Genomic DNA, 25,389 nt, shown 5'->3' with positions numbered 1-25,389 from the left:
TGTTTTTTTTTTTAAAGCAAAGTAAATGAACATTTAATTTCCATAGTCAGCTGGTTGTCTTTCTGCCCACTGAGAGCTCTTTGATGAAGGCAAAGTCCTCCTTCTCCATTAGAGGTCTCCCGTGTGGGGCCACACCTTCCCTCACCAGGAACCCACTGGGCGCGTTCCAGCACCCCTCAGCTTGCCTTTTGCGTGGTCATTAGAGCTAGGGCACACGTCATGCTGATTCACATATTTTTGCCCTTTGTCATGTATTGAGAAAAAGTAAGGATGAATGGACGGTCTTTGATTGGCGGCGCTGGTGACGCCCGTCGTGGTCCCGTTTGGAAGGACCCTTTTGGTGAAGCACCGCGCAGAGGCATCGCCCGGCTAAGCTTGGCCCTGGCAGATGGGTCGCAGGAACAGGTATGCTTCCTTCACGCAGCCTCTGGCTCGGAGAACCTAGGAGCCTGCTCCAAACTCTGGTGTATCTTTTCTGGGCAGAGCCTGGGAAGTGGGAGTTGGCTGTGAGCTAAGCCAAAGGCACAGGGATCTTGGCCCAAAATCTCCATGGCGCTCACCTTGGTTTAGAGGCTGGACCATTGAGCTGAGAAGTTTTGACAGCCATGGAAAAGCTGAGGATAAGTCACCTGGAGTTTTACATTTACCCTGTGTCTATTTTATTAGAGTGCCTTTTACTTATTGTCCCTTCTTCTTAGTTGAAATTAATGGCCTGCTTCACTGGGGCTAAGATGTTTGAACATAAGCAGAAGGTCCTGGCTGCGTAGCCTTGCCTTGTCTTCCCAGTTAGGATGTGAGGACTCTTAAAGTTCCCTAAGAAATGCAAACATTTTAGCATGGCAAAATTCTAGGGCAAACTACAACTGTGAGTTATGGATTTTTCCTAAGTGGTTCTCATGCCTGACTTCTGGAGCAAGTAGTCAGGGCTCCCAGGGGCTCTAGAAGGGTTCAGCTGTTCAGAATAAATGGTTCCTGGGGACTCCAAAATAGCAGCAACTGTCTGCTTAGGTCATGAGAAGACCCCTCTCTGCAGGACATCCTAGCCCTACAACCCATCCCAATTATGTTGAAATTAGATTCACAAACGGTAATAAGTCTTCTATATGTTGGGCTGTCGATTTGGAGAAAACTAGTTTAATCTTTACTTAACTTTAGGTGGCTCAACAGGAGACTCAGGCCGCTCAGGCTCTCAATCACATCTGGCCAGTTATATTATCAGGTTTTGAATCTGTATCTCCAAAATCTCTGAGGTGATGGGATATTTCAAGCTCTCTAAAATAAATAAATATATGCTGGGAATTTTGAGAACATGAATTTATTTATTCTGAAATAGCCCATGTTCCTGCTTTGGGAGTTGATGGAAAATGCCACTTGAGTGTTTTCATTTGATGCTGCCACCTTAGGGTTTTATAGATTCAGTTCCAGAAACTCAAGGCATTTATGTCTTTGGGCTGCTTGTCCTTGCCTGAGCTGAAGCCTGATGCCTCCCATAAGTTGGTATGGCTTTGAAAATGGGTCACTGCAGCAGAGGCATGGGCTTATCAAGCAATATTTTCAGCTATGAAATGTGAAGAGGGAGATAATCTGAAAATAAATGACAGCCACCACTTAGATTATGAAATAGAAGTACTTTTTCATAAGTGCTTAATTATTCATACGGTTTTTTATCTTTAACTATGGAGCCAACTCAGCTCCATATGGACTTAATTTTGGTTCCTGACCTCCAAGATTCATTGCAAGTCACACATATATTGGTGTCTAACATTGTTTTACCAAGATAAAATGACCTTGGTCTGGCATGCATTGTATAAAAGGCTGCTTTTTTGTGTAACGATTAATAGTTCAGCATTGTTTAAAAAGCAGAATGGTTAGTTGGGCAGTGAGGTAATACAATTGAAATGTAATTGCTAACAATAAATCAATTATCCATATTGATTTCCTTACTGGGATTAATAGAAGCCAAAGCTAGAGTTCAATTTTTTTTAATAGGTGTAACTTAGTATCTGTTCATTGCTATTTGTTAGCTATGGTAAATGGAACAATGACGGGGCCAGAAATATCCATGAGGATCATTTGATCACAGCCTGGCAACACAGAGAAGACAGGCTGGTTTCTCTATGTGGGCTTTCAGTGTTTCTTTGGTAGTGTCTTATGTGGCTGTGGCTTCAACATTCCACAATTGTGCCTTCCAGGGTCTGATGATTTTGGCGTTTCCCTGCTTCCCAGTTGACCTGGCTGTGCTGTTGGATGTTCTTGCACATTCAAGGTGGTTTTACCACTGGCTTCCTCCCTCAGCCTGCCTCTGGGATTATGCCACTGGTATTCTTTTACATCTACACCATCAGCACCATGAAATCATCATTTTTGTCTTCAAGGTACCAAATTCTGGTGATATTGGTGCTTTCTTGCAGATACTTATCATGAGAAGTGAATGGTCCCATAGTGAACACCGTCATGGTTACAGTGTTCATATGTTCCAGAGACATGTTTCCTATAATTATACCCTACACATTTTTCTATCATACAATCCTTAGATTACAGCTCTTTGGTTTTCAACAGCTTTGTCCAATTCCATCTTTCCCAGGTTCTCTACCTTGATGAAATATCCTTCTTGCCTGGTTTTACATATTTAAATAACAAATCCCAAAAGTAGAGAGTATCTGAGGCAGTCACATGACATAAGGACAAATTCAAGCAATCTTGGACTTGCAGAGGGTGGGGAGACCGTGTCAACACACAAAATTTTAAAGATTTCTTCCCTTTCAATCTTTTAAAAACAAAACTTTTTATAAAATAAAAATGTAATTTAAAAAGGCTACCTGTCTTGGCAAGTAGCTGATCAGCCTGCATTAGTGAGCAGGCCATTCCATAACCTGATTTCTTGCTCCTTAATTGACAACATGAAGCTAAAGCACTTAATTTTAGCTCTTTCTACGTGATTTGACTCATTCTGTTAACATTAACTGTTTTTCAGTCTTCTCAACTAGACTGAACTCCTTAAGTGCAAGAAATATGTGCTCAGTAAATGTTTGTTGGAGCAGACACTGCACCTTATGAAATTAAAGACCAGAACCTTCTCATGGTAGCATTAGAGACACTGATGGCAAAGGTACTGTGTGGGATTTGGGTTTGGCTAATAAGCGCTGTGGTGGTGTTTCAGAAGGAAAATGGTGCTCTCTTAGTTCTATGGAACATAGTGGTCCAGATCTTCTACTGTAACCAGGCCCAAAGCTGGCTAATCTGGAGGGCTCTGCCTTAGGGATACTTACAAGCTCTGTCTTTCCCTCAAGGAGACAGAGGAAGAGATAGCCATGGAGGACAGCCCCACTATGGTTACAGTGGACAGCCCCACTATGGTTAGGGGTGAAAACCAGGTTTCGCCATGTCAAGGGAGAAGGTGCTTCCCCAAAGCTCTTGGCTATGTCACCGGTGACATGAAAGAACTTGCCACTTGGCTTAAAGGTATTTATCCTTTCATCTTTTGGAGAGACAGGAGAAGTAGCTTTGGGGGAAATGGTTTCCTGGTACTTCTACTTATATCTTTAGTTATATTCTCCAACTTTTTATAGATCTCTTTACTCGCCATTTTTCTACTTTTTATCTTTTAACCTGCAAACCTCTCCATTTTTTTTTTCTTATGGAGACAGTAGCCAGGGCCCAGCTCATGTTAGAAGGCACCTGGCTTCATCCTGTAGTTTCAGTACTTACAACTTAAATTTATTCCTTTGGCTTCAGAGTTTATACCTATAAGCATGATAATAAGTGCATTAGATGCTTTCAGGAGCTTAGATTCTAGGATTGGCAGTGTGGGTTACGCATACAGTAGATAGACGCTTTCAGGGATCTGGGTGCCACTAAAGCGACAATGGGTTCAGAGAGAAATATTAAAGAAATATCAAAAATTTTTCACTTCCAGGAGGTTTTGCTGATTTTGCTCAGGGTGGGCCTGTGGTTGAGGAGTATCACTTGGCAGCTTCCTCAGCTCTGCTTTACCTCATCCCTTCCAGACAAACCCGTGGTGCTCCAGTTCATTGACTGGATTCTTCGGGGCACATCCCAAGTGGTGTTCGTCAACAACCCCATCAGTGGAATCCTGATTCTGGTAGGACTTCTTGTTCAGAACCCCTGGTGGGCTCTCACTGGCTGGCTGGGAACAGTGGTCTCCACTCTGATGGCCCTCTTGCTCAGCCAGGACAGGTAGGTGTATGCTTTCCAAGCCTTCTCAGCTCCCTTCTAAGACACAGGGGCTGACCAGTTGCTGTGGGCAACAGTGATAAAACCACATCCTTCCCAGGATAAACAACCTTTAGTCCACAGAACTCTTTATATTTGTTTTTAGTCAGAGGTCAGGGAATCGGTTACAGTCTCTTGCTCTTGATATCTGAATAAGTGGCTGGTCTAAATGATGCCAGATTCTTGTGGCATTACGTGCTAACCAGGACTAAGCTACAAGTAATTCCCTGGAGAGGTTCTGAAGGGATCTTCTTTAATGATTGATAAAATTATTTGTCATCAGTATTCTATTTGGGAAAAAGTGCATATGAATTCAGAAAAAGTTTTAGTGGCTTAATAACCCCCATTATATCTTGTTGCTATGATGAGTTTAGGAAACTCATTCTTCATAGACAGTGCAAAGGTCAGCTCAGCTCCTGGAGAAAAGAATAACCATGAATTCCAGCTGAGTGGATTCTGACTTAAGAAGCCTTAGTGAGTCTTCTGATATATTCATTAGATTAAAAATAGCACACACTTTATAAATTGATCTGTCATTGAAGAAGTGATGAGCTGACTCTCACCAGGGCAGTAGATAGCTCCCCACTAGCCAGTTCCTTTAGGGAGAGAACCAGTGTTCCAGGTGTCTGGGATCAATGCATAATCCCCAGTGTGGTCATTACACAACTAAGCTCTTGTAACGCTAGCTGCAAATTGCCTAAAGAGGTCCATGGGGAGAGAGTTAGCAAATGCTCCACTTTTCTATCAATTTCAAGGAGTCTGATTTGCTCCCTGTAGAAGGGGATTTTATAGCTTAGGTTAAACTCTATTCCAACGCATGCCAAGGAAAGGTCTCCTCAGTTTGGGAATGGAGTCTATAATTGTGCCATACTGAATATTCCTTTATTATTTTGCTCTGATGAAACATGATCAACTCATTTTTTGTCAGATATTATTTAGAAGACAAGTCATTTATATGTGTTAGTTTCAAATGTTTTACTTTCCCTGGTCTGAAAAGACTGCATTAAAATGGAAATCCTCTGTTTTAGGTAAATATATGTCTTCCTGTGGCTTTAACTATGGCATTCCACAATTTGTAGATGTTGCCATTTATTTTCCACTGATCAAACTCAAGCATTAACATCTCCCAAGTCAGTTGTTGAGAGGACAAGTCTGCATAGCTCTCCGCTGTCATGTGTAGTCCTAGTTTCTGAGTTGCACCATTGCAAATTGTATCACCTCCCATTTGCCCTCAAGGATTATTTAAGGGAGACAAAGAACTTTTGAATAGGGAACTCCACCTCTAATGTTCATCTGGATTAATGTACATGATATCATCTCGCCTGTTGCAATGGTGCCTCCTAGCCCAGTTAGAAACAACCCAAGAAGCAGCTCTCACGCTATCCCTTACCAGCCCCTGCAGTGTGGCTCTCTGGCTGTAGCACCTCCTGCTCGAGCCCAGCATTAGGCCGCACCCACTCACTTCATCATCTTTACTCCCCCATCCCCCTACAGACATCGCCCTTGAGTGACAGGCCCTTGGGAAGTGGGTCCTGTGCCTTTCACGGTGCCAGACGTTGCCAACTCTCAGAGCTGTGGGAGTCCTGGCTTGTCAGGTCAATCAATATAGGTGCCCATCAATAGTGGATTACATAAAGAATATGTGGTGCATATACGACATGAACTACTACATAGCCATAAAAAAGATTGAGATCATGTCCTTTGCAGCAACATGGATGCATCTGGAGACCAATATCCTAAGTGAATTAACGTAATAACAGAAAATCAAATACCGCACGTTTTCACTTACAATCAGGAGCTAAACACTGGGTAAACACGGACATGGAAATAGTAGACAACTGGGACTCCAAAAGAGGAGAGGAAGGGAAACAAGTGTTGAAAACCTACCTATCAGGTACTTTGTTCACTATTTGGGTGACGAGTTCAATAGAAGCCCAAACCTCTGTCAGCATCATGCAATATATCTATGTAACAAACCTGCACATGTACCCCCTCAATCTAAAGAAGGAGAAGATGGGGAAGAAATGAGATTGAATACTAAGCAAAAAGTAACCTCAGAAAGAATTGGGTGCTCAACATGCACATAATTAAATCGGGTACTTCTCCAAGTAAGAGAAAAGCAATCGTTCTTCTTTGCGATAACTTTGAAATGTGTGTCTGGAGACAACAAAATAGAAGCATCAGGACACAAAAATGTATACTAACCTGGAAGATTAATGTTGATAAGATCAAAGACACTATGAAAGTGAATTTACATTTCAGGAATCTTATATCTCTCACCAAGAAATCAAACTTAAGCAACAGTTTCATATGCTAAAAGCACTATTCAAGTCAGAGGCTCTTGATTTAAAAGAATAACTTTCCAAAGGAAAGGCTAAAAGAAAACACGGCAGATTGCCTTGCTAAACTCCCCTTTCCTCTCAGCCGCTGTAGACCAGTCTTTAGCCTTGACACCTGTAGAGGGAGTCATTCTCTATCAGGGGTCCCCAACCCCTGCACTGGAGGCAGGTATCAGTCTGCGGCCTGTTGGGAACGGGGCCGCACAGCAGGAGGTGAGCGGTGGGCTAGTGAGCATTTCCACCTGAGCTCCGCCTCCTGTCAGATCAGCAGCAGCATTAGCTTCTCATAAGAGTGCGAACCCCATTATGAACTGCGCATGCGAGGGATCTAGGTTGCTCGCTCCTTATGAGAATCTAATGCCTGATAATCTGAGGTGGAACAGTTTCATCCCAAAATCATCCCCCATTTCCCATCCATGGAAAATTGTCTTCCATGAAACCTGTCCCTGGGGCCAAAAAGGTTGGGGACCGCTGATCTAAATGCACATTAATATTTTTATCTATGTATATTTCACTTCATGTCTTTATTAGTTTTTGTATGATGCTTAGACTTTGAAATACATTCCCAAATACAATCTCATTTTTAATATGAATATGATCTGGAAGTTATTAGTGTTATTTATGTGCAAGTGCAACCAAAGCCTACCCAGGAAATGTCTGTGCTGTGTCTCTTGCCCCACAGGTCATTAATAGCATCTGGGCTCTATGGCTACAATGCCACCCTGGTGGGAATACTCATGGCTGTCTTTTCAGACAAGGGAGACTATTTCTGGTGGCTGTTACTCCCTGTATGTGCTATGTCCATGACTTGGTAAGTTACAATTGGTTTTCAAAATGCCTTTTTGAAAAAACATGGCAGAAGGAGGGAATGGGAGTTGTTATATGGCAGAGTTTCAGTTTTTTGCAAGATGAAAAATGTCCTCTGAATGTATAGTGGTGATGGTTGTACAACAGTGTGATTGTCCTTGATGTCATTGAGCTGCACACTTAAAAATAGTTAGCTGGGTGCAGTGGTTCTTGTTTGTAGTCCAAACTTTCAGAAGGCTGAGGGGGAAGGATCACTTGAGCCCAGGAGTTAGGGGCTGCAGTGAGCTATGATTGCATCACTGCACTCCAGTTCCCCAAACCTTCTTGCTTGGGCTAAGTGAGGAGGAGGAGGAGAAGGATGGAAGGGAGGAGGAGTAGCAGGAGGGCAAGGAGAAGGAGGAAGAGGAGCAGGAGGAGGACAAACAGTTAAAATGGTAAATTTAAAATTGGATTCCAGTAGATTCTGTCTATTGGAAACAGAAACAACCATTTTAAAAGATGTGTATTTCCCTACAACCAGCTATTTGGCCTTTTGTCTGATCTGGCTACATATCCACTAATACCCCCCAACCAGAGGTGGCTGCACATTGACACTTCCATGGGGAGGGGAAACAGTGCTGCAATGAACATACGAGTGCAGGTGTCTTTTTGGTAGAAACACACTGATGCACGTGGCCCCCCATACACCTGACTCCTCCCTCCCAAGACTCTACTGTCATTGGTCTGCGGTAGCGCCTGGGCATTGGGAGTTCCTAAAGCTTCCCAGGTGACTCTAAAGTATAGCCAAAGTTGAGACCCACTTCCTCCATCATTGCCTCTCAAACTTGAACAATATGAGAATCACCTGCAGGGCTTGTTACACCACAGGCACCTGCTCCCTGGCTCCAGGGTTTCTGATGCAGTCTATCTGGGGTGGGGCCTGAGAATTTGTATTTCTTTTTTTTTTTTTTTTTTATACTTTAGGTTTTAGGGTACATGTGCACAATGTGCAGGTTTGTTACACATGTATCCATGTGCCATGTTGATTTCCTGCACCCATTAACTCGTCATTTAGCATTAGGTATATATCCTAATGCTGTCCCTCCCCCCTCCCCCCAGAGAATTTGTATTTCTAACACATTCCCAGATGATGCTGGGAGAACCACTGTGCCTACGTGAATTCCCCTTACCCACCTGCCCCCCAGGTCTCCCTTAGAAAAAATTTTTTGGCTGAATTCCTTTTTTTTCAAACCTGAATCCTTCAAACTAGTTTTTATTTTGACAATGTCTTAAATCCTTTTTCTGGAAACAAAGATTTCCTTCTTTCTATATTGTAGTTAAATATAAAATACTAATACGCACATAAATAAGAAGCACAGCCTGCTGTGGGCAGTGTCTGCAGAAGGGCCGCCCACCCTTGCTGCACCCACCCTTGCTGCACCCACGGGTGTGTGGACGAGGACCGACCTGTAGAGCCAAACTCTTTAGGAGGTAATTTGGGACCTGCTCTGAAGAATACGTTCATGGGAAGGAGGCCTTGCTTGTAAGTGCTCACCACACTCCCTTCCACAATCCAGGAAAATGGGAGTTCTGGTCTTTAAGTGATGGCTCTTTGATTGGGCCAACAAGTGAGAGCCTATGAGGGACCTCGGGACCATGCAGCCCAGCCCCCCAGTTTACAGGCCTGGAGACTAAGGAGATGCGCCTTGCCTAGGTCATGCAATTTATCAACAGCTCAAGGACGCACACTCTGCCCCACCAACTGTGAGATCGTTTTCCTCCAGCTCACACTACCTGCATCCTTGAATGATTGTTTCTCTTTTCCAAAAATAGGTCTATTAAAGAAATGATATATGCAAAATCAGAATCAGGGTTGCCTCTAGTGGGGAGGGAGGGACATAAGAGCAAGTGGAGGGACAAAGGGGACTTTAACTATGTAGACAATATTTTATTTTGTATGTCATAAGTACTTCAAAAATATTTTTTAAATCTCAATATATAGCTCACTCTGAGCAACCCCAGAGTAGAATTTTTCAAAAGCCAAATAAGCTGAGAGTTGATTTTTTACTTTACGTAATATTTACTGCCTCTATAATAGGATTTATCCCAAGTTTTCTTTCTGTGGCAAATGCGCCAACACAACACGTAAGGGGCCTGTTGGCAGGTGAAACAAGGCCCCTCCAGAGTATAGCGATTCCGTGTGTCAGCCTGGTTTGTCACATGCACATTCTTCTGCTCTTCTTTTTTTAGCCCAATTTTCTCAAGCGCATTGAATTCCACGCTCAGCAAATGGGACCTCCCTGTCTTCACCCTCCCTTTCAACATGGCGTTGTCAATGTACCTTTCAGCCACAGGACATTACAATCCGTTCTTTCCAGGCAAATTGGTCACACCTGTAACTACAGCTCCAAATATCTCCTGGTCTGACCTCAGTGCCCTGGAGGTAAGAGACACTGGCTTCTCACATTGCCCCTGGCTCTGCAAGATACACAATGGCCTCCCGGTCAATTGTCCATGGGTGTCAGAGTCTCCTAGATGCTCAGGACTATGGTGGCCTTTCTGCCTTCATTTTGCCATTTAAAGCGTTTGTTCTACTCCAGAGCATTAAGGTCTAAGGGATTTTTTAAAATTACTATTTAGTCAAGCTAATTTTTCTGCCTTTACCCCTAAACATCTACAGTGCTAACCCCAGAGTACAGTTCCACTGGGAGTCACTCTATCGTAAGCTTGGGGGTGGGGTGATGGGAGCCAGCCCTTAAGGCATGTGGCCTCCAGCGTGGTTTTAAATCTTCCACAGTCTACTCCCTCCAATCAAAAAACTGGATGCTTACTCTTAGAGCTTATGACAGAACCTCGCTATTCTGCTTTTTCTTATGGCATAGCTCATAGAACATCGACAATAATTTAGGGTTCCCAAGCTTTGGTAGGCATCAGAATCACCTGGGGAGTTTTAAATACCCAAACAGGCTTCATCTCAGACCCTCTAAATCATAATCTCTATGGGTGGGGCCTGGAAACTGTTTTAACAAACTCCCCAAATTGTGATGTGGGCCAGAGTTTGAGAACTGCTGTATCAAGGGATGAATCCTATGTATCTCTTTAAAGATGGCCATAAAGAGATCCCGTATTTTTTAAAAACTGGTTAACCCAAATCAAATTCCAGCTCTTCCTGTTGGTGTGTAATAAATATGTTTAAGGTTTCTGGATTATCAAGAACAAGAGAACACCTGAAATTAGAAGAAAACCAAGAAACCTTACCTTTTTAATGTGCTCTCCCACTGTCAGGTTATGAAACGCCCTTTTCCGTCTTCTTTGTTGAGTGATCAAAACATATGAGGAGCTCAAGTCACCTTCTCCTTAACTTCTTGCCAGAAAATTAAAGGGAGCACCTGGAAACAATTCAGAAGGAAAAATCAAAGATTCATTAGAACTAGCCATGAAAAATAACACTATAAAATAGCATTAATCTATCTAGAACTGCACTAACACAGGAACCTCTAGCCCCATGTGGCTATATAAATTTAGACGTAGATTAGTTAAAAATTGAGTTCCTCAACCTCTTTAGCCACATCTCAGGTGCTTGATAGCCACACGTGGCTAGGACCCACTGTATTAAACAGCACAGATACAGACTATTCCATCATCTCGGAAAGTTATCCTACACAGTGCTGATCTGGGGCAGGGGAAGCCTTGTCCTTCTCACTCTGAATGAACAGCCCATCCTCAGCACCAACCCCAACCCTATGGCTACCTGAGAAAGAGTTCTGAAGTCCAAAAAAAAACAAACAAAAAAGCATATGCCATCTTTGCAAGTTCCCTGGTCTAGAAATAGCAAAATGTTTAGACATGAAGACCCAGCACAGGCTGGAAGAATTTAGAGTCCATCTTAGGGTAGAGTCAAACTCACACTATGGTCTGGTGCCCTTAGCCAATGTTAGATTCAGCCTAATATAAGAGGGGAGAAGACACTTTCCCTTGTGCCAAAGCTGGGGCTCCCTCTGGCAGAGTCACTGCCTCCAGAAGGTCTTTGGTACATACACGACCTAGCAATGGTGGAGAGGGCAAGATGGGAGCTGGGGAAAACATCTTTCAGTAAATGGCCTTGCTCAAAAGGGACATGCCATGGCTAATTATGCCTATCCTAGCCCTACCAGAAGTTCAGCTGTAAAGAATGATCACCTGTTAGGTTCAGTCAAACCCTGTTCACTCCTGAGAACTGCAATTCTGTGAACAGAATAACTGAATTCAGGCCTCAGCCAGAAAGTAGAATTGTGACATTTCCATGTATTTTTGTGTTTTGAGACCTGCTTGACAATTGTTCATAACTAGAATAAGCTAAAGATATCTTTGTTTAAATGAATACATGTTCCACTTAACAACAGAAAAGTAAATTCACGAACTTGCTAATAATTGCTTCTAAATTGTGGACAAGATAACCTGGCTTTAGTGTAAGCATCCAAATTGCATGGTGATAATAATCTCTATTGAACATAAGGATGCGTGGATAGATTAAATCGCCCTCAACACTGATGGACATTTGAAAGCAAAAGAAGTGTCAGATGTGGTCCCTGCCATCCCCAGTGGGAGGGAAGGCAGATCTTCATAGCCAGGAGCAGTGAGTGGCACCATGCTGGGAGCTTAACAGTGACCAAGGCCAAGTGTCAGTGCAAGCAGGAGAGCACAGGGGGAGCTTTGAGAAGGCACGTGTGGCATGCACCAGGGAAGGGCTGGTGTATCTCTCGGGATAAAGCTGAAGAATGACTGGGATTTTTCTGTAATCAAAGAGAATTTTAAAAGATAGTAACACTGTTCTTGAAAGAGATAAGGTATGTCCAGTCTAAAATTACATTGTAGGAGTTTGTGGGTGTCCTGTGGGTTTCTGTTCAGTTGTTTTGGTGGCCTCATTTTTAAAAAATTTCTTTTGCAGTTGTTGAAATCTATACCAGTGGGAGTTGGTCAGATCTATGGCTGTGATAATCCATGGACAGGGGGCATTTTCCTGGGAGCCATCCTACTCTCCTCCCCACTCATGTGCCTGCATGCTGCCATCGGATCATTGCTGGGCATAGCAGCGGGTGAGCACAAAAGCCCTTACCAAATATTGAGCACCTCCTCCATCCCATGCATTGCACCAGGCATCTTCTGTGCTCCAGATCTTTCTTGAGATCTTGGCTTCCTAGGGACCAGTGGGAGTTCCCGGGATGCTTCCTGCTAACTTTCAATCCCACTCTCAGTTTCCTTCCAGAACATCCTGCCTTTAGTCCCGAGTTCTGACCCCTCCTGTCTTAACAGGACTCAGTCTTTCAGCCCCATTTGAGGACATCTACTTTGGACTCTGGGGTTTCAACAGCTCTCTGGCCTGCATTGCAATGGGAGGAATGTTCATGGCGCTCACCTGGCAAACCCACCTCCTGGCTCTTGGCTGCGGTGAGTCTCCCACGCCCCTGGGGGAGGGCTGCTCGTGACTATAGGATCTCAATCAAGGATAAGCAGTAAAAACAGACTGAGTGAAAAATCAGGGCCAGGGTTCTGGCTTGAGCCCACTCGCTGTCTAAGTGTGTGAACAGGACAAGTGACGTCCCCTCTCTGAGAGCATTAAAATCACCTCTGCCTACCTCTCTGATGATTGTGAAGGCAGGAGCCTATTAAGTTATATTAACATCCGAAAATATGGATGTTTGGAAGGATAGAAAAAAAAAATCCCAGTTATTCTTCAGCTTTATCCCCAGAGATACACCAGCCCTTCCCTGGTGCATGCCACACATGCCTTCTCAAAGCTCCCCCTGTGCTCACGGGCTCTCCAGCTTGCACTGACACTTGGCCTTGGCCACCAATAAGCTCCCAGCGTGGTGGCACTCACTGCTTCTGGCTGTGAGGATCTGCCATGCCTCCCACTGGGGATGGCAGGGACCACAGCTGACACTCCTTTTGCTTTCAACTGACTTGTCCTGCATTCTTCAAACTAGTTGTTTGACCCAAGAAACTAAAGGGAAATAACTCCAGCTAAATACAGAGCAATGTCCCCTGGTGAATCAGGGTTGATTACATTTACCCCTTTGAATGAGCATCACAGTAACCCAGCCGTTCTAAAACTTGAGAATGCATCAGAATCACCTGAAAGACTTGTTAAAACACAAATCACTGGGCCCCCTCCTCAGTCTGATTCAGTGTTAGAGGTAAGGGGAAGAATTTTTTTTTATTTTATTTTTCTGAAAAACAGTCTCATTCTGAGCCAAGATCGTGCCACTGCACTTCAGCCTGGGCAACGGAGCAAGACTTCATCTCAAACAAAAAAAAAGAAAAGAAAAAGAAAAAGGGTCTCATTCTGTTGCCCAGGCTGGAGTGCGGTGGTGTGAACACAGCTCACTGCAGCCTCAACCTCCTGGGCTTAAGCGATCCTGCAACCTCAGCCTCCCAAGTAAAGTAGCTAGGACCACAGGCGTGCCACCATGCCTGGTTAATTTTTTATAGAGACGGGGTCTCCTTGTGTTGCCCAGGCTTATCTTGAATTCCTGGACTCAAGCGATCCTCCCGCCTCCACCTCCCAAAGTGCTGGGATTACAGACATAAGCCACCACGCCGGCAGAATTTCCACTTCTAACAAGTTCTCAGGAGGTGCTGATGCTGTTGCTCTGGGGATCACATTTCAAGGACTGCTGTATTAATCCTTTCTGACTCCCAGTGTTCTAGCCAGACTCAGCCTGTCAGAGCGAGAAGGCATCCTGAGACTTCTACTCCATCCTTCTTACTTTACTGTTGGGGTCCTGAGGCCAGAGAGGCTAAGGGATGTGCTGCAGCTAAGGGATCTGGACAGCGATGGGTAAATCCACCCCCGGAACCCACACTTACCATCCACCTCCAGAGTTACCCCGCTGCACTCCTCTGCTTCCCTTTTGTAGCATTCAGGCCCTCACGGCAACCTCTTAGGTGAAAACAGACTGCATGTGATTTGGATCTGAAAAGCTAATAGATGTCCCAGGTGGATTTTGAGTGGAGGCTCATTCACCCATAGCCTCTGGCATCCCTAATTCAATCAAAGTATAAGCATTTAAGATAACGTTCTAGAGTGGAGAGAATGAGATTCGCTTGGGAACAAAAAGGAGGAGGGATAGTGTAATGTGGAGAAATTATTTCTTTTTTTTTTTTTTGAGACGGTCTCGGCTCACTGCAAGCTCCGCCTCCCGGGTTCACGCCATTCTCCTGCCTCAGCCTCTCCGAGTAGCTGGGACTACAGGCGCCCGCCACCACGCCCGGCTATAGAGACGGGGTTTCACCGTGGTCTCGATCTCCTGACCTCGTGATCCGCCCGCCTCGGCCTCCCAAAGTGCTGGGATTACAAGTGTGAGCCACCGCGCCCTGCCAATTATTTCTAATCTAGTGGAAATATATGTCTAGAGTCAGTTTATCACCAGATTAATCAAGCCAAGGTACCTAAACAGTTATGAAAGCAGTGGGCCACGTATCAGGCAGGGTTTAGAATAGATCTCTGCACTGGCAGAAAATGGGATGGAACCAAGCGTTTCTAAAGACACATTCCATTTTGATTTGATGCTATAGCAAGGGTAACATAACTCAGGTTGCTGTGATGTAGCCATGTAGATGTCATTTTGTCAAATTCTTTACTATTACTCAGCTATTTCACCTAGCGGTTCTGTTGAAATGTTGTGCTCCTTCTCCATATTTGTTCACAAGCTTAGGTTAAAGGAGAGGGTTACAGACAGGGGCTGTAGCCACCTGAGTTCAGCTGGGTTCGAATGTTTATCCTACAACCTTTCAGCTTTATTCTGAGATTGGTTAGGGGTTTCCACCTGAGTTCAGCTGGGTTAGAATGTTTATCTTACAACCTTTCAGCTTTATTCTGAGATTGGTTAGGGATTTCAAACCTTTATTTGGAATGCATACCTTTATTTTTCTGGAGGCAGTAGCCATGAATATGTATTAAACACACATGATACAAAAGACAGTACCAGGAAGAGCAAGAGGTTTAGAAGCTTTAGGTCCCATGCAGTTCCTGCACACAGAGTGTTATAGTAGAGGGCAGAAGCCAGGCAAGGGAGGGAGCCCAAGAGGACCATACAATCTTTGTGGGAGAAGAAGAAGTCCATAGTACAGGATTCTCCAGGGGTCCATTTCCATTCAGAATTATCACAAAGTGCCTCCTGGAGAAGGGGGCTTTTCCATAAATGCTAGAAAATAAGAGGAGGAATCCTGTTTGGTGGAAAGGGTGGTGCAAGCCAGCATGGGGACAGCCTGAGCATGTCCTTCAAGATCAAGGAAAAGGCATTTTGAGCACAGGAGATGGCGATGAGGTTTTTGTTTTTCTGTTTTTTGTTTTTTTTTTTTTGACAGTCTTGCTCTGTCACCAGGCTGGAATGCAGTGGCGTGATCTTGGCTCACTGCAACCTCCAACTACCTGGTTCAAGCGGTTCTCCTGCTTCAGCCTCCCAAGTAGCTGGGCTTGCAGGCACGTACCATCACGCGCAGCCAATTTTTGTATTTTTAGTAGAGACGGGGTTTCACCATGTTGGCCAGGATGGTCTCAATCTTCTAACCTCATGATCTGTCCACCTCGGCCTCCCAAAGTGCTGGGATTACAGGCATGAGCCACCGCACCTGGCAGGTGCTGAGTTTTTTGTTTTATTTTGTTGTTGTTGTTGTTTGATATGGACTCTTGCTCTGTAGCCCAGGCTGGCATGCAGTGGCACGATCTCAGCTCACTGCAACCTCTGCCTCCGGGGTCCTAGTTCAAGCAATTCTCCTGCCTCAGCCCCCCGAGTAGCTGGGATTACAGGCATGGGCCACCACGCCCAGCTAAATTTTTTTTTTTGTATTTTTAGTAGAGGTGGGGTTTCACCATGTTGGCCAGGCTGGTCTTGAACTCCTGACCTCGTGATCTGCCTGCCTTTGCCTCCCAAAGTGCTGGGATTACAGGCGTGAGCCACAGTGCCCGGCTGGTGATGAGGTTTTGACAGACCATGGAGAAGAACGAAGCCAAAGCTCTTGACATGTGTTTCCCCAAAGTGGGAATATCTTTGATATTTTCTCAATTATAGAAGCAGCACAGGTTTATTGTATAAAACAAAACAAAAATGTAATCTGTATAGAAATGTATGAAACAGAAAGTGGAAATACTCCATTTTACTCCCTAGAGAGGGCTTTTTTGCCCCCTTCTTATAAGGATGCTTGTGATTACATTGGGTCCATTCAGTAGTCTAGGAAATTCTCTCCATCTCAAGGTCTTTAACTTAATCACAGCTGCTGCTAATTCCCTTTTGCCATGTGAGGTCACATATTCTCAAGTTCTGAGGTTTAAGATGTGAACATCTTTGGAGACCATTATTCTTCCTACCACACTCACCTTCCTTGGGATAGATTTTTTTTTTTTTAACTGGTGTAGCATAATGGTTGAGGCAGTTGACTGAGCTAGTTAAGAGCTCAGACTCTGGTACCAGACAGCCTGGATTCAATTCCAGTAGCTCTGCTACTTACTAGCGTATTTGCTTATGAATGTAAGCAAATTACTTAACCTTTCTGTGCCTCAGTTTCCCCATCTTAGAAAATGGAAGTTACCACATTTAATTCATACAATTGTTCTGATTATTAAATTAGTTAATGTGTGTCTGAAACTCATAGAACAAATAGTGTCTAGCACTCGGTAAGCGCTATTTAAAAGTCTGGAAAAAAAGTTTTTCTGGTGGATTTGCATAACTTATTAAGAATCAAGCTTGTTTATTTTCTCCTCTCAATTTCTTAAGTTTATCAACACCTGTATCTTCTCCCCAAATATGACTGATACCCGAACCTGCCTTTACTTCCTCTGAGAAGGCCCACCCCTAATGACTACTAAAACCATTGATACTGTATAGAATTTTTATTTTGGGTTTGTTGTAAGTATAAGTTTTTGTTTTTGGTACTTGCTTATTTAGGCAACTGTAAACTTTATTAACTTGCTTATTCACTCTTAGTTCATATTAACCTTCTGTACTTTTTTTTTTTTTTTGAGACAAAGTCTCACTCTGTTCCCCAGGGTGGAGTGCAGTGGCACAATCTCAGCTCACTGCAGCCTCCACCTCCTGGGTTCAAGCGATTCCTATGCCTCAGACTCCCAAGTAGCTGGGATTACAGATATGTGCCACCATGCCCAGCTAATTTTTTTGTATTTTTTGTATAGACAGGGTTTTGCCATGTTGGCCAGGCTGGTCTCGAACTCCTGACCTCAAGTCTCAAGTGATCCACCTGCCTTGGCCTCCCAAAGTGCTGGGATTACTGGTGGATTACTTTTTCAAAGAAGGTTTGCAAAGAGAGTTTTGTTTTCTTCAAAGAGGGTTTGCAAAGAGACCTTGTATGCTGGAGAATATCTTCATTTTACCTTCATTTAAATTTTAATTGAGCTAGCTACCAAACTCAAGATTTAACATTTTTTTCTCAATATTTTGAAGGTTGTCCTCAAAGACTACTCCACTGTCTTCTTATAACCAAAATTGCTATTAAGATGTCTGAAAAGAAACTAATTCTTGTTAAAATTGATTTTATTTTTCTCTCTGGACTCTCTGAATTTTCTCTTTGCATAGTATATTAGAGATATATATATATATATATGGTTTTATTTCACTATTATCTGTCTAGATGTAGCTTTTTTTTTCTATGCTACTAGGTACTCAAGTCCTCTCAACACGAGCCCTCATATCTTCCTTTAATTCTGGGAACATCATCAGTTTTTACTTTGTCAAATCTTTTCAATTTTTCCCCTCTCCCTCTGTGACTTCTAGTATTTGAGTACAATACTTTATGCTAAGTTTTTCATAACTCTTGACTTTTTCTTAATATTTTCCATCTCTTTATCTTTTCCTGAGGCCCTTCAGTTCAGCTGATTGGCCCAATCATTCTTTGGCTCTGTCCATTGTGCTGATCACATCATCGGTTGAGCTCTTCATTTCTGGTTCATTAATTAAATTTTATTGGCTGGGCGCAGTGACTCACACCTGTAATCCCAGCACTTTGGGAGGCCAAGGCGGGTGGATCACAAGTTCAAGAGATCGAGACCATCCTGGTTAACACAGTGTAACCCCATCTCTACTAAAAATACAAAAATTAGCTGGGCGTGGTGGCACGCGCCTGTAGTCCCAGCTACTCAGGAGGCTGAGGCAGGAGAATCACTTGAACCCAGGAGGCAGAGGCTGCAGTGAGCTGACATCACGCCACTGCACTCCAGCCTGGGTGACAGAGTGAGACTCTGTCTCAAAAAAAGAAAAAAATTATCGACTGTAGGTTGTTCAGTTTGTTGTCCTTCTTTTATGGTATTTGCTCTCCTGGGATGTCCCCTTTCCTTGTCCTGGGAGCTCATGTTTCCCTCGGGATATCAGCTGTTTGGGTGAGTCTCTGGGCAGAGATGGAAGCCCAGGCTGGAGCTGCATTTTTCCTGGTGCATCTAAGGAAAAAAGGGTCCCATGCCACAGGGTGTAGAACCTCCATTGCTCAAGGCCATGGAGATGGTGACTGTGTAGACACTTTATATAAGTGCCCTTTTGCTGGGGGAGGTTCAGATTGCTTCTAGTTTGAGATTGTTACAAAGAGTCCTGAAATGAATATTTTTGGTACAAATGTCCTTGTGTACTTTGTACAAGCATTTCTGTAAGAAAGATTCACCTTCTTTTCAAGAAGCTAAATTGATGGGTTAAAGGGAATGCCAATTTTAATTTCAGTGGATGGCAACTTCATCTCCAAAAGAGCCATACCAGTTTCCACTGCTGCCAGCAGTGTGTGAGAGTGCCCACTGGGCCCCCACAGGGTACAATCAGACTTTTAAATCTCCGTGCATGGATTTTTGAGGCAGATCTCTGGCCCCCCTTGGAAAGCGTATCTCACGTGTAAAATGCCACAGCAAGTTTCAGCTTGTCCACATCACCCTGATACTGCCAAACAAAAGACCAACCCTCTCAGCCAAGGTAAATAAGTGACAGACATTTATTACAGAGCTGCTTTTTTATTAGTCCCCAATGGCTTTATCAGGAAGTGGACTCAGGAAACTCTGACAGAACCTGGCACTGCTGTCTTTCTGGCCTCTAAGCCAGAGCAACTCCATGGCCAGAGAACATCTCAATGTTGTTGTTTTACCAGTGGAGAGTGTAAACACATTGTGTATCTCTTCTCAATGGTTGGGTTAGCACAGTGGGACTCACCTGTGGCAGTCCATTGGAAGGGACACTATCCAGGAGGAGCTGAAATCCAGTTTCCCCTTCAGTACTCAAGGGCTTTTTCTTCCCTCAGCTACCAAGAATGTTGTCAGGGTCATTTTCTACAAACTGATGATGCTGTGCAGAATTGCCCCTCTACTGTAAGGCTTTCCCGGTCCTACTTGGCGAGTCTTAATTTACATACCTACCATTAAATAATCTATCACTAGTAGTATGGAGAGAAAAGCAACTTTGAATTGGAGATCGCTTCACAGCAACATAACAGTATGAGACGTAAACGTGCCAAAAGTGAGCCTTAGAAGTGTAATGGATATTTTTAAAAGAGAGAAAGCAACAAGGCCTCATGTGCTCAGGGGTGGTGTTGTGGTAGAGGAGGCACTCAAGAGATCAGGGACAGAGGGCCCCAGTGCTTGGCAGAGGGCCAATGAATAGTTGTTGAATTAATTGATTAAATTTTAACAATGAATGAAATTGGTGTAACTGAGGAGAGAAACTCTTCTAAGCCAAGCCATGAGCACCCTTCTGCTCAGAGCAGTAGCTCAGTCCCATGGTGAAAGAGATGCATTTACAGCTGTGTTTATGGAAATACAAGCTCTCATTTGAGATTCTTCACCTCCCAGTAAGGCAGATCTTCAAGGTGCCTTTTTACAGATGATGAAACTAGATTCCAAGACAGTGATTTGTTATACAACAAATAAAATGGCAGAGCTGGGATTTGAAACAGTACTGTTTCCAAAGACCAGCCCTTCCCACTAGTGTGAGACAATTCATACATGAAAGAATTTGATATACTATTGAATAAGAAACACCAGGATAAAAAGACAAAATATTGGTAAAAGGACAGAAGTCTATGGAAAAGTAAATGAGGATCACAGAGCCTCTCCCACCACGTCCTGCCACATCCCCGCACACCAAGATAGCTGATGTACCAGACATGAAGACGAGATGGTGAGTGTGTCTCACGGTGAGCTCTGGTGGCCCAAGTGGCTGTGTGGCCATTATATGAAGGTCATTCTTCAGGCTGTCCCCATGAAACCTGAGGGCTTCCCTGAGACTCTGTGAGCCTTCTCTTCAACCAAAACTGAGGAATAGATAATTAGCTGGCTGAGATCTGTGCTTTTGTTGTTTTACATTGAAAGTCACCCATACACTCGAATTACCGACTCTACAATTTTTTTGGCCACTCAAAGCAAATAAAAACATAAGACGTTGACTGGGCACGGTGGCTCATGCCTGTAATCCCAGCACTTTGGGAGGCCGAAATGGGCAGATCACAAGGTCAGGAGATCGAGACCATCCTGGTTAACATGGTGAAACCCCGTCTCTACTAAAAATACAAACAAAAAAAATTAGCTAGGCGTAGTTGTGGGTGCCTGTAGTCCCAGCTACTTGGGAGGCTGAGGCAGGAGAATGGCGTGAACCCAGGAGGCGGAGCTTGCAGTGAGCAGAGATCATGCCACTGCCCTCCAGCCTGGGCGACTGAGACTCCATCTCCAAAAATAAATAAAAAATAAAAAAATAAGACGTTTATTCATTGATTTTAATGGTATTGGAGAAGATGTTACCAAGGGGAGGAAGCTCAAGTTTGTGTTCAGTTCCTGCTGTTCTCTGAGTTCTTTCCTTCTTATTTTGTAAACATGGTTTTGTTTTGGTTTTTAGTACACAGGCTGCCAAAGCAAGCGCTATGATTTTTTGTAGCTGTGAATTCAATTCATTAATATGAGAATCCTAGATGCTATCTCAAGAAACATTCATAGGTTTCATTTTAACTCAGCTATGCTTGGATAAAACATCAGAGAAATTTATTTGCCATAGAAGGCCTTTCCCTTAAGTATTAGCAATAACAACAAAATAGTAACCATAAAAAAACTACCTTTATCGAGCACTTACTGTGTGCTAAACACATGCATTTTTTTCCTTTCATCCTCACACCAACACCATGAAAAAGATAGTCCTCTTACTTCCATTGTACAGGTGAGGAAATGGAGGCTTAAAACAGAGCCCATGGAGCTCCTAAGTGATGGAGCCAGGATTTGAACCCAGGACTGCTGACTTTAGGATCATGCTTGTAATCAGGGCACTGTGCATTCCAGGTGATTTATATTGGAAGGCAGCCTTTCCTGTGATTAAAAGTGCATCTACCAAGCATTGTTCTCTCTCTCCTCTTTTTTTGTCTGTAGCCCTATTCACGGCCTATCTTGGAATCAGCATGGCAAACTTTATGGCTGAGGTGAGTTTGCTTTAGTCTCACTTTTCATTAGCGTAATTGACCAGCTTACGACTATATGGGAAATGCTCCTGAAGTCCACTGGGCTGGCATCCAGTGGCAGGATCCACGACCGTGAGAAGCACTGCTCTCCCTTCTGCTGGAGCTCCCTGGCCTTTCTTTCAGCATCACAGCAAACTTTAGTCCAAACTACAATCACCCAGTATGTTACAAATATCAGATTGCTTGGTTTAAAAAAAAAAAATGAAACTTAGGTTGTATAACATATTATCGAGTTCAGAGTCTAACTCTGAGTGATAAGAAGTTGACTTTAGGATATCTTTTACTTAAACAGAAAGCCAGATATTCCATTGTAGGTGATGCAGGGCTGGTTTCTGATAGCTCAGTCCATTTTGATGTGGTCATGGCTGCTAAGGAGTCAAGGCAGTATCTGGCCCTTTTGGCAGCAGCACGGAGATTTTATCTGGGAGGGTCCTTAAGGAGACACAGTGTCTTTCTGGTAGAAAGCCAAAGTCCCATTACATGCATGCATGATGGAGAGTACATCAGAGCACATGGGGCCCTTCACATGTCAACAAAGAAGGTTCACAGGCATCAGTCCCTGGACCCAAATGGGCAAGCTGCACACCAGAGTCAGCTAGGAAGATGGAAAAATATGGAGCCTTAGGCCCTGTCCTTTGGTATTTCTGATAGAGTAGGTCTTGTATGATGCTTGAACATCTGTGTTTTTTTTTTTAACTCCCCCAGATGATTCTGATGTGCAGTCAGGTTAGGGTACCCCTACACTCCATCACACCCCAGGGAGGTCCATGCATTGGGCCAGAGCTAACCAATGGTGTATGCTCAGAATTGTGTGAGTTTCCATGAGCAGCACAAAGAGGACCTACCCTCAAGGAACTTGGAGTCTATTTGGGAGACAGAATGTAAAGAAACAGAGTAAGTCAAGTCTAAGACCTAGACCAGGCAGAAGTCAAGGTCAGAGAGGTCACTGTGGGCTGGACTAATCAGAGAAGGCCTTGTGGACGTTAAGAGTGGCCGGGGCCATTTGCAGTTTGCAAATGTCATCTCTGTTTGTCAAATGTCCTCTTGGCACATCTAGTGCAGGAAGTCTGAATATATGACAGGCAGAGAAAGACATACAAGATAGAGACATAAGTGGCTGCCCTAAAGAATGGACGTCAACATTCCAACGGCTCAATGCCCTGAGATTGTAAACTCAGTCTCCACGAGCATGCACAGAATCCAGAGCAATGCCCCCAGTGGTTCATCCCCCTGGGCTGAATGCAAGTAGAGGGGGATGCTTTGTGCAGCTCAGCTGTCAGATGGGATCTGAAAGGAGTGTGTGGCTTTCTCTTCTTCCCCAGATTGGATTGCCAGCTTGTACCTGGCCCTTCTGTTTAGCCACTCTATTGTTCCTCATGATGACCACAAAAAACTCCAACATCTACAAGATGCCCCTCAGTAAAGTTACTTATCCTGAAGAAAACCGCATCTTCTACCTGCAAGCCAAGAAAAGAATGGTGGAAAGCCCTTTGTGAGAACAAGCCCCATCTGCAGCCATGGTCACGAGTCATTTCTGCCTGACTGCTCCAGCTAACTTCCAGGATCTCAGCAAACCGCTGTTTTTCACCAGTATCAACTTTCATACTAATGCATCTGTGATCTGTTCTTATGCTCATTTTGTATTTTCCTTTCAACTCCAGGAATATCCTCGAGCATATGAGAGCCACATCCAGGTGATGTGCTCTGGTATGGAATTTGAAACCCCAATGGGGCCTTGGCACTAAGACTGGAATGTATATAAAGTCAAAGTGCTCCAACAGAAGGAGGAAGTGAAAACAAACTGTTAGTATTTATTGATATTCTTGGTGTTTAGCTGGCTCGATGATGTTAACAGTATTAAAAATTAAACCCCATAAACCAACTAAGCCTTATGGAATTCACAGTCACAAAATCGAAGTTAATCCAGAATTCTGTGATAAGCAGCTTGACTTTTTTTAAATCAATGCAAGTTACACATTACAGCCGAAGTCTATATCACAGAGGTGCAAGCTGACAGCTGAGCTCGGTCCCCACTTCCTGCAAACAATGGCCTGCACCCTATCCCTTGCGTGTGTGACATTCTCTCATGGGACAATGTTGGGGTTTTTCAGACTGACAGGACTGCAAGAGGGAGAAAGGAATTTTGTCAATCAAAATTATTCTGTATTGCAACTTTTCTCAGAGATTACAAAGGATTTTTTAGGTAGAGATTATTTTTCCTCATGAAAAATGATCTGTTTTAAATGAGATAAAATGGGAGAAGTTCCTGGCTTAACCTGTTCTTACATATTAAAGAAAAGTTACATACTGTATTTATGAAATACTCAGCTTAGGTACTTTTACTTTAACCCCTAAATTGATTTTGTAAATGCCATAAATGCATAGAATTGTTACCAACCTCCAAAGGGCTCTTTAAAATCATATTTTTTATTCATTTGAGGATGTCTTATAAAGACTGAAGGCAAACGTCAGATTGCTTACGGATGTTATTTTTATAAGTTGTTGAATTTCTTAATTTAAAAAAGCTCATTATTTTTTGTACACTCACAATATTCTCTCTCAGAAATCAATGGCATTTGAACCATCAAAAAGAAATAAAGGGCTAAGTGTGGTGGCTCACTCCTGTAATCCCAGCACTTTGGGGAGCCCAGGCAGGCAGATTGCTTGAACCCAGAAGTTCAAGACCAGCCTGGGCAGCATGGCGAAACCCCATATCTACAAAAAATACAAAAATTAGCCAGGTATGGTGGTGGGTGCCTGTAGTTCAGCTACTTGGGAGGCTGAGGTGGGAAAATGGCTTGAGCCCAGGAGGCGGAGGCTGCAGTGAGCTAAGATCGCGCCACTGCACTCCAACCTGAGCGCAGTGTTGAGTGCAGAGTGAGACCGTGTCTCTCAAAAGAAAAAAAATATATACAGGTAAGGATTCCCCTGTTTTCCTCTCTTTAATTTAAAAGTTATCAGTTCCATAAAGTCTCTGTAACCAAACATGCTGAAGACAGCAACAGAAGTCACATTCAGGGACTGGCTCACACCTGTAATCCCAGCACTTTGGGAGATGGAGGCAAAAGGATCTCTTGAGCCCAGGAGTTCAAGACCAGCTTGGCAACATAGAAAGACTCTATCTCTTAAAAAATAAAAATAGTAACATTAGCCAGCTGTGGCAGCACACATCTGCAGCAGCTACTCAGGAGGCTGAGGTGGAAAGATCGCTTGTGCACAGAAGTTCGAGGCTGCAGTGAGCTATGATCATGTCACTGCACTCCAGCCTGTGTGACCGAGCAAGACCCTATCTCAAAAAAAAAGTAATTAATTAATTTAAAAAGGAAGTCATGTTCATTTACCTTCCACTTCAGTGTGTATCGTGTAGTATTTTGGAGGTTGGAAAGTGAAACGTCAGAATCCTGAAGATTTTTTCCACTTCCAGTTTGCAGTGCTCAGTGCACAATATACATTTTGCTGAATGAATAAACAGAAATAGGGAAGTAAACCTACAAATATTTTAGGGAGAAGCTCACTTCTTCCTTTTCTCAGGAAACCAAGCAAGCAAATATATTGTTCCAATTTTAAA

General features: G+C 43.5%; 1 protein-coding gene across 1 annotated transcript; it reads left to right on the top strand.

Annotated features, from left to right (window-relative positions):
• The first annotated feature begins 270 nt into the window (after window positions 1–270).
• SLC14A1 (solute carrier family 14 member 1 (Kidd blood group)) lies at window positions 271–25,013 on the top strand. The gene is made up of 9 exons (XM_032152411.2): window positions 271–405; window positions 3,291–3,462; window positions 4,008–4,197; window positions 7,255–7,383; window positions 9,609–9,801; window positions 12,286–12,433; window positions 12,651–12,785; window positions 21,733–21,782; window positions 23,144–25,013. Exons 1-9 carry the CDS (start codon window positions 271–273, stop codon window positions 23,315–23,317), a joined length of 1,326 nt encoding a protein of 441 aa, XP_032008302.1. The 3' UTR covers window positions 23,318–25,013.
• Window positions 25,014–25,389: the final 376 nt, after the last annotated feature.

The sequence above is a fragment of the Hylobates moloch genome, unplaced genomic scaffold (assembly GCF_009828535.3).
Source record: "Hylobates moloch isolate HMO894 unplaced genomic scaffold, HMol_V3 SCAFFOLD_5, whole genome shotgun sequence".
NCBI classification, from domain to species: Eukaryota; Metazoa; Chordata; class Mammalia; order Primates; family Hylobatidae; genus Hylobates; species Hylobates moloch.
This window is presented reverse-complemented; position numbering and strand designations above follow the sequence as displayed.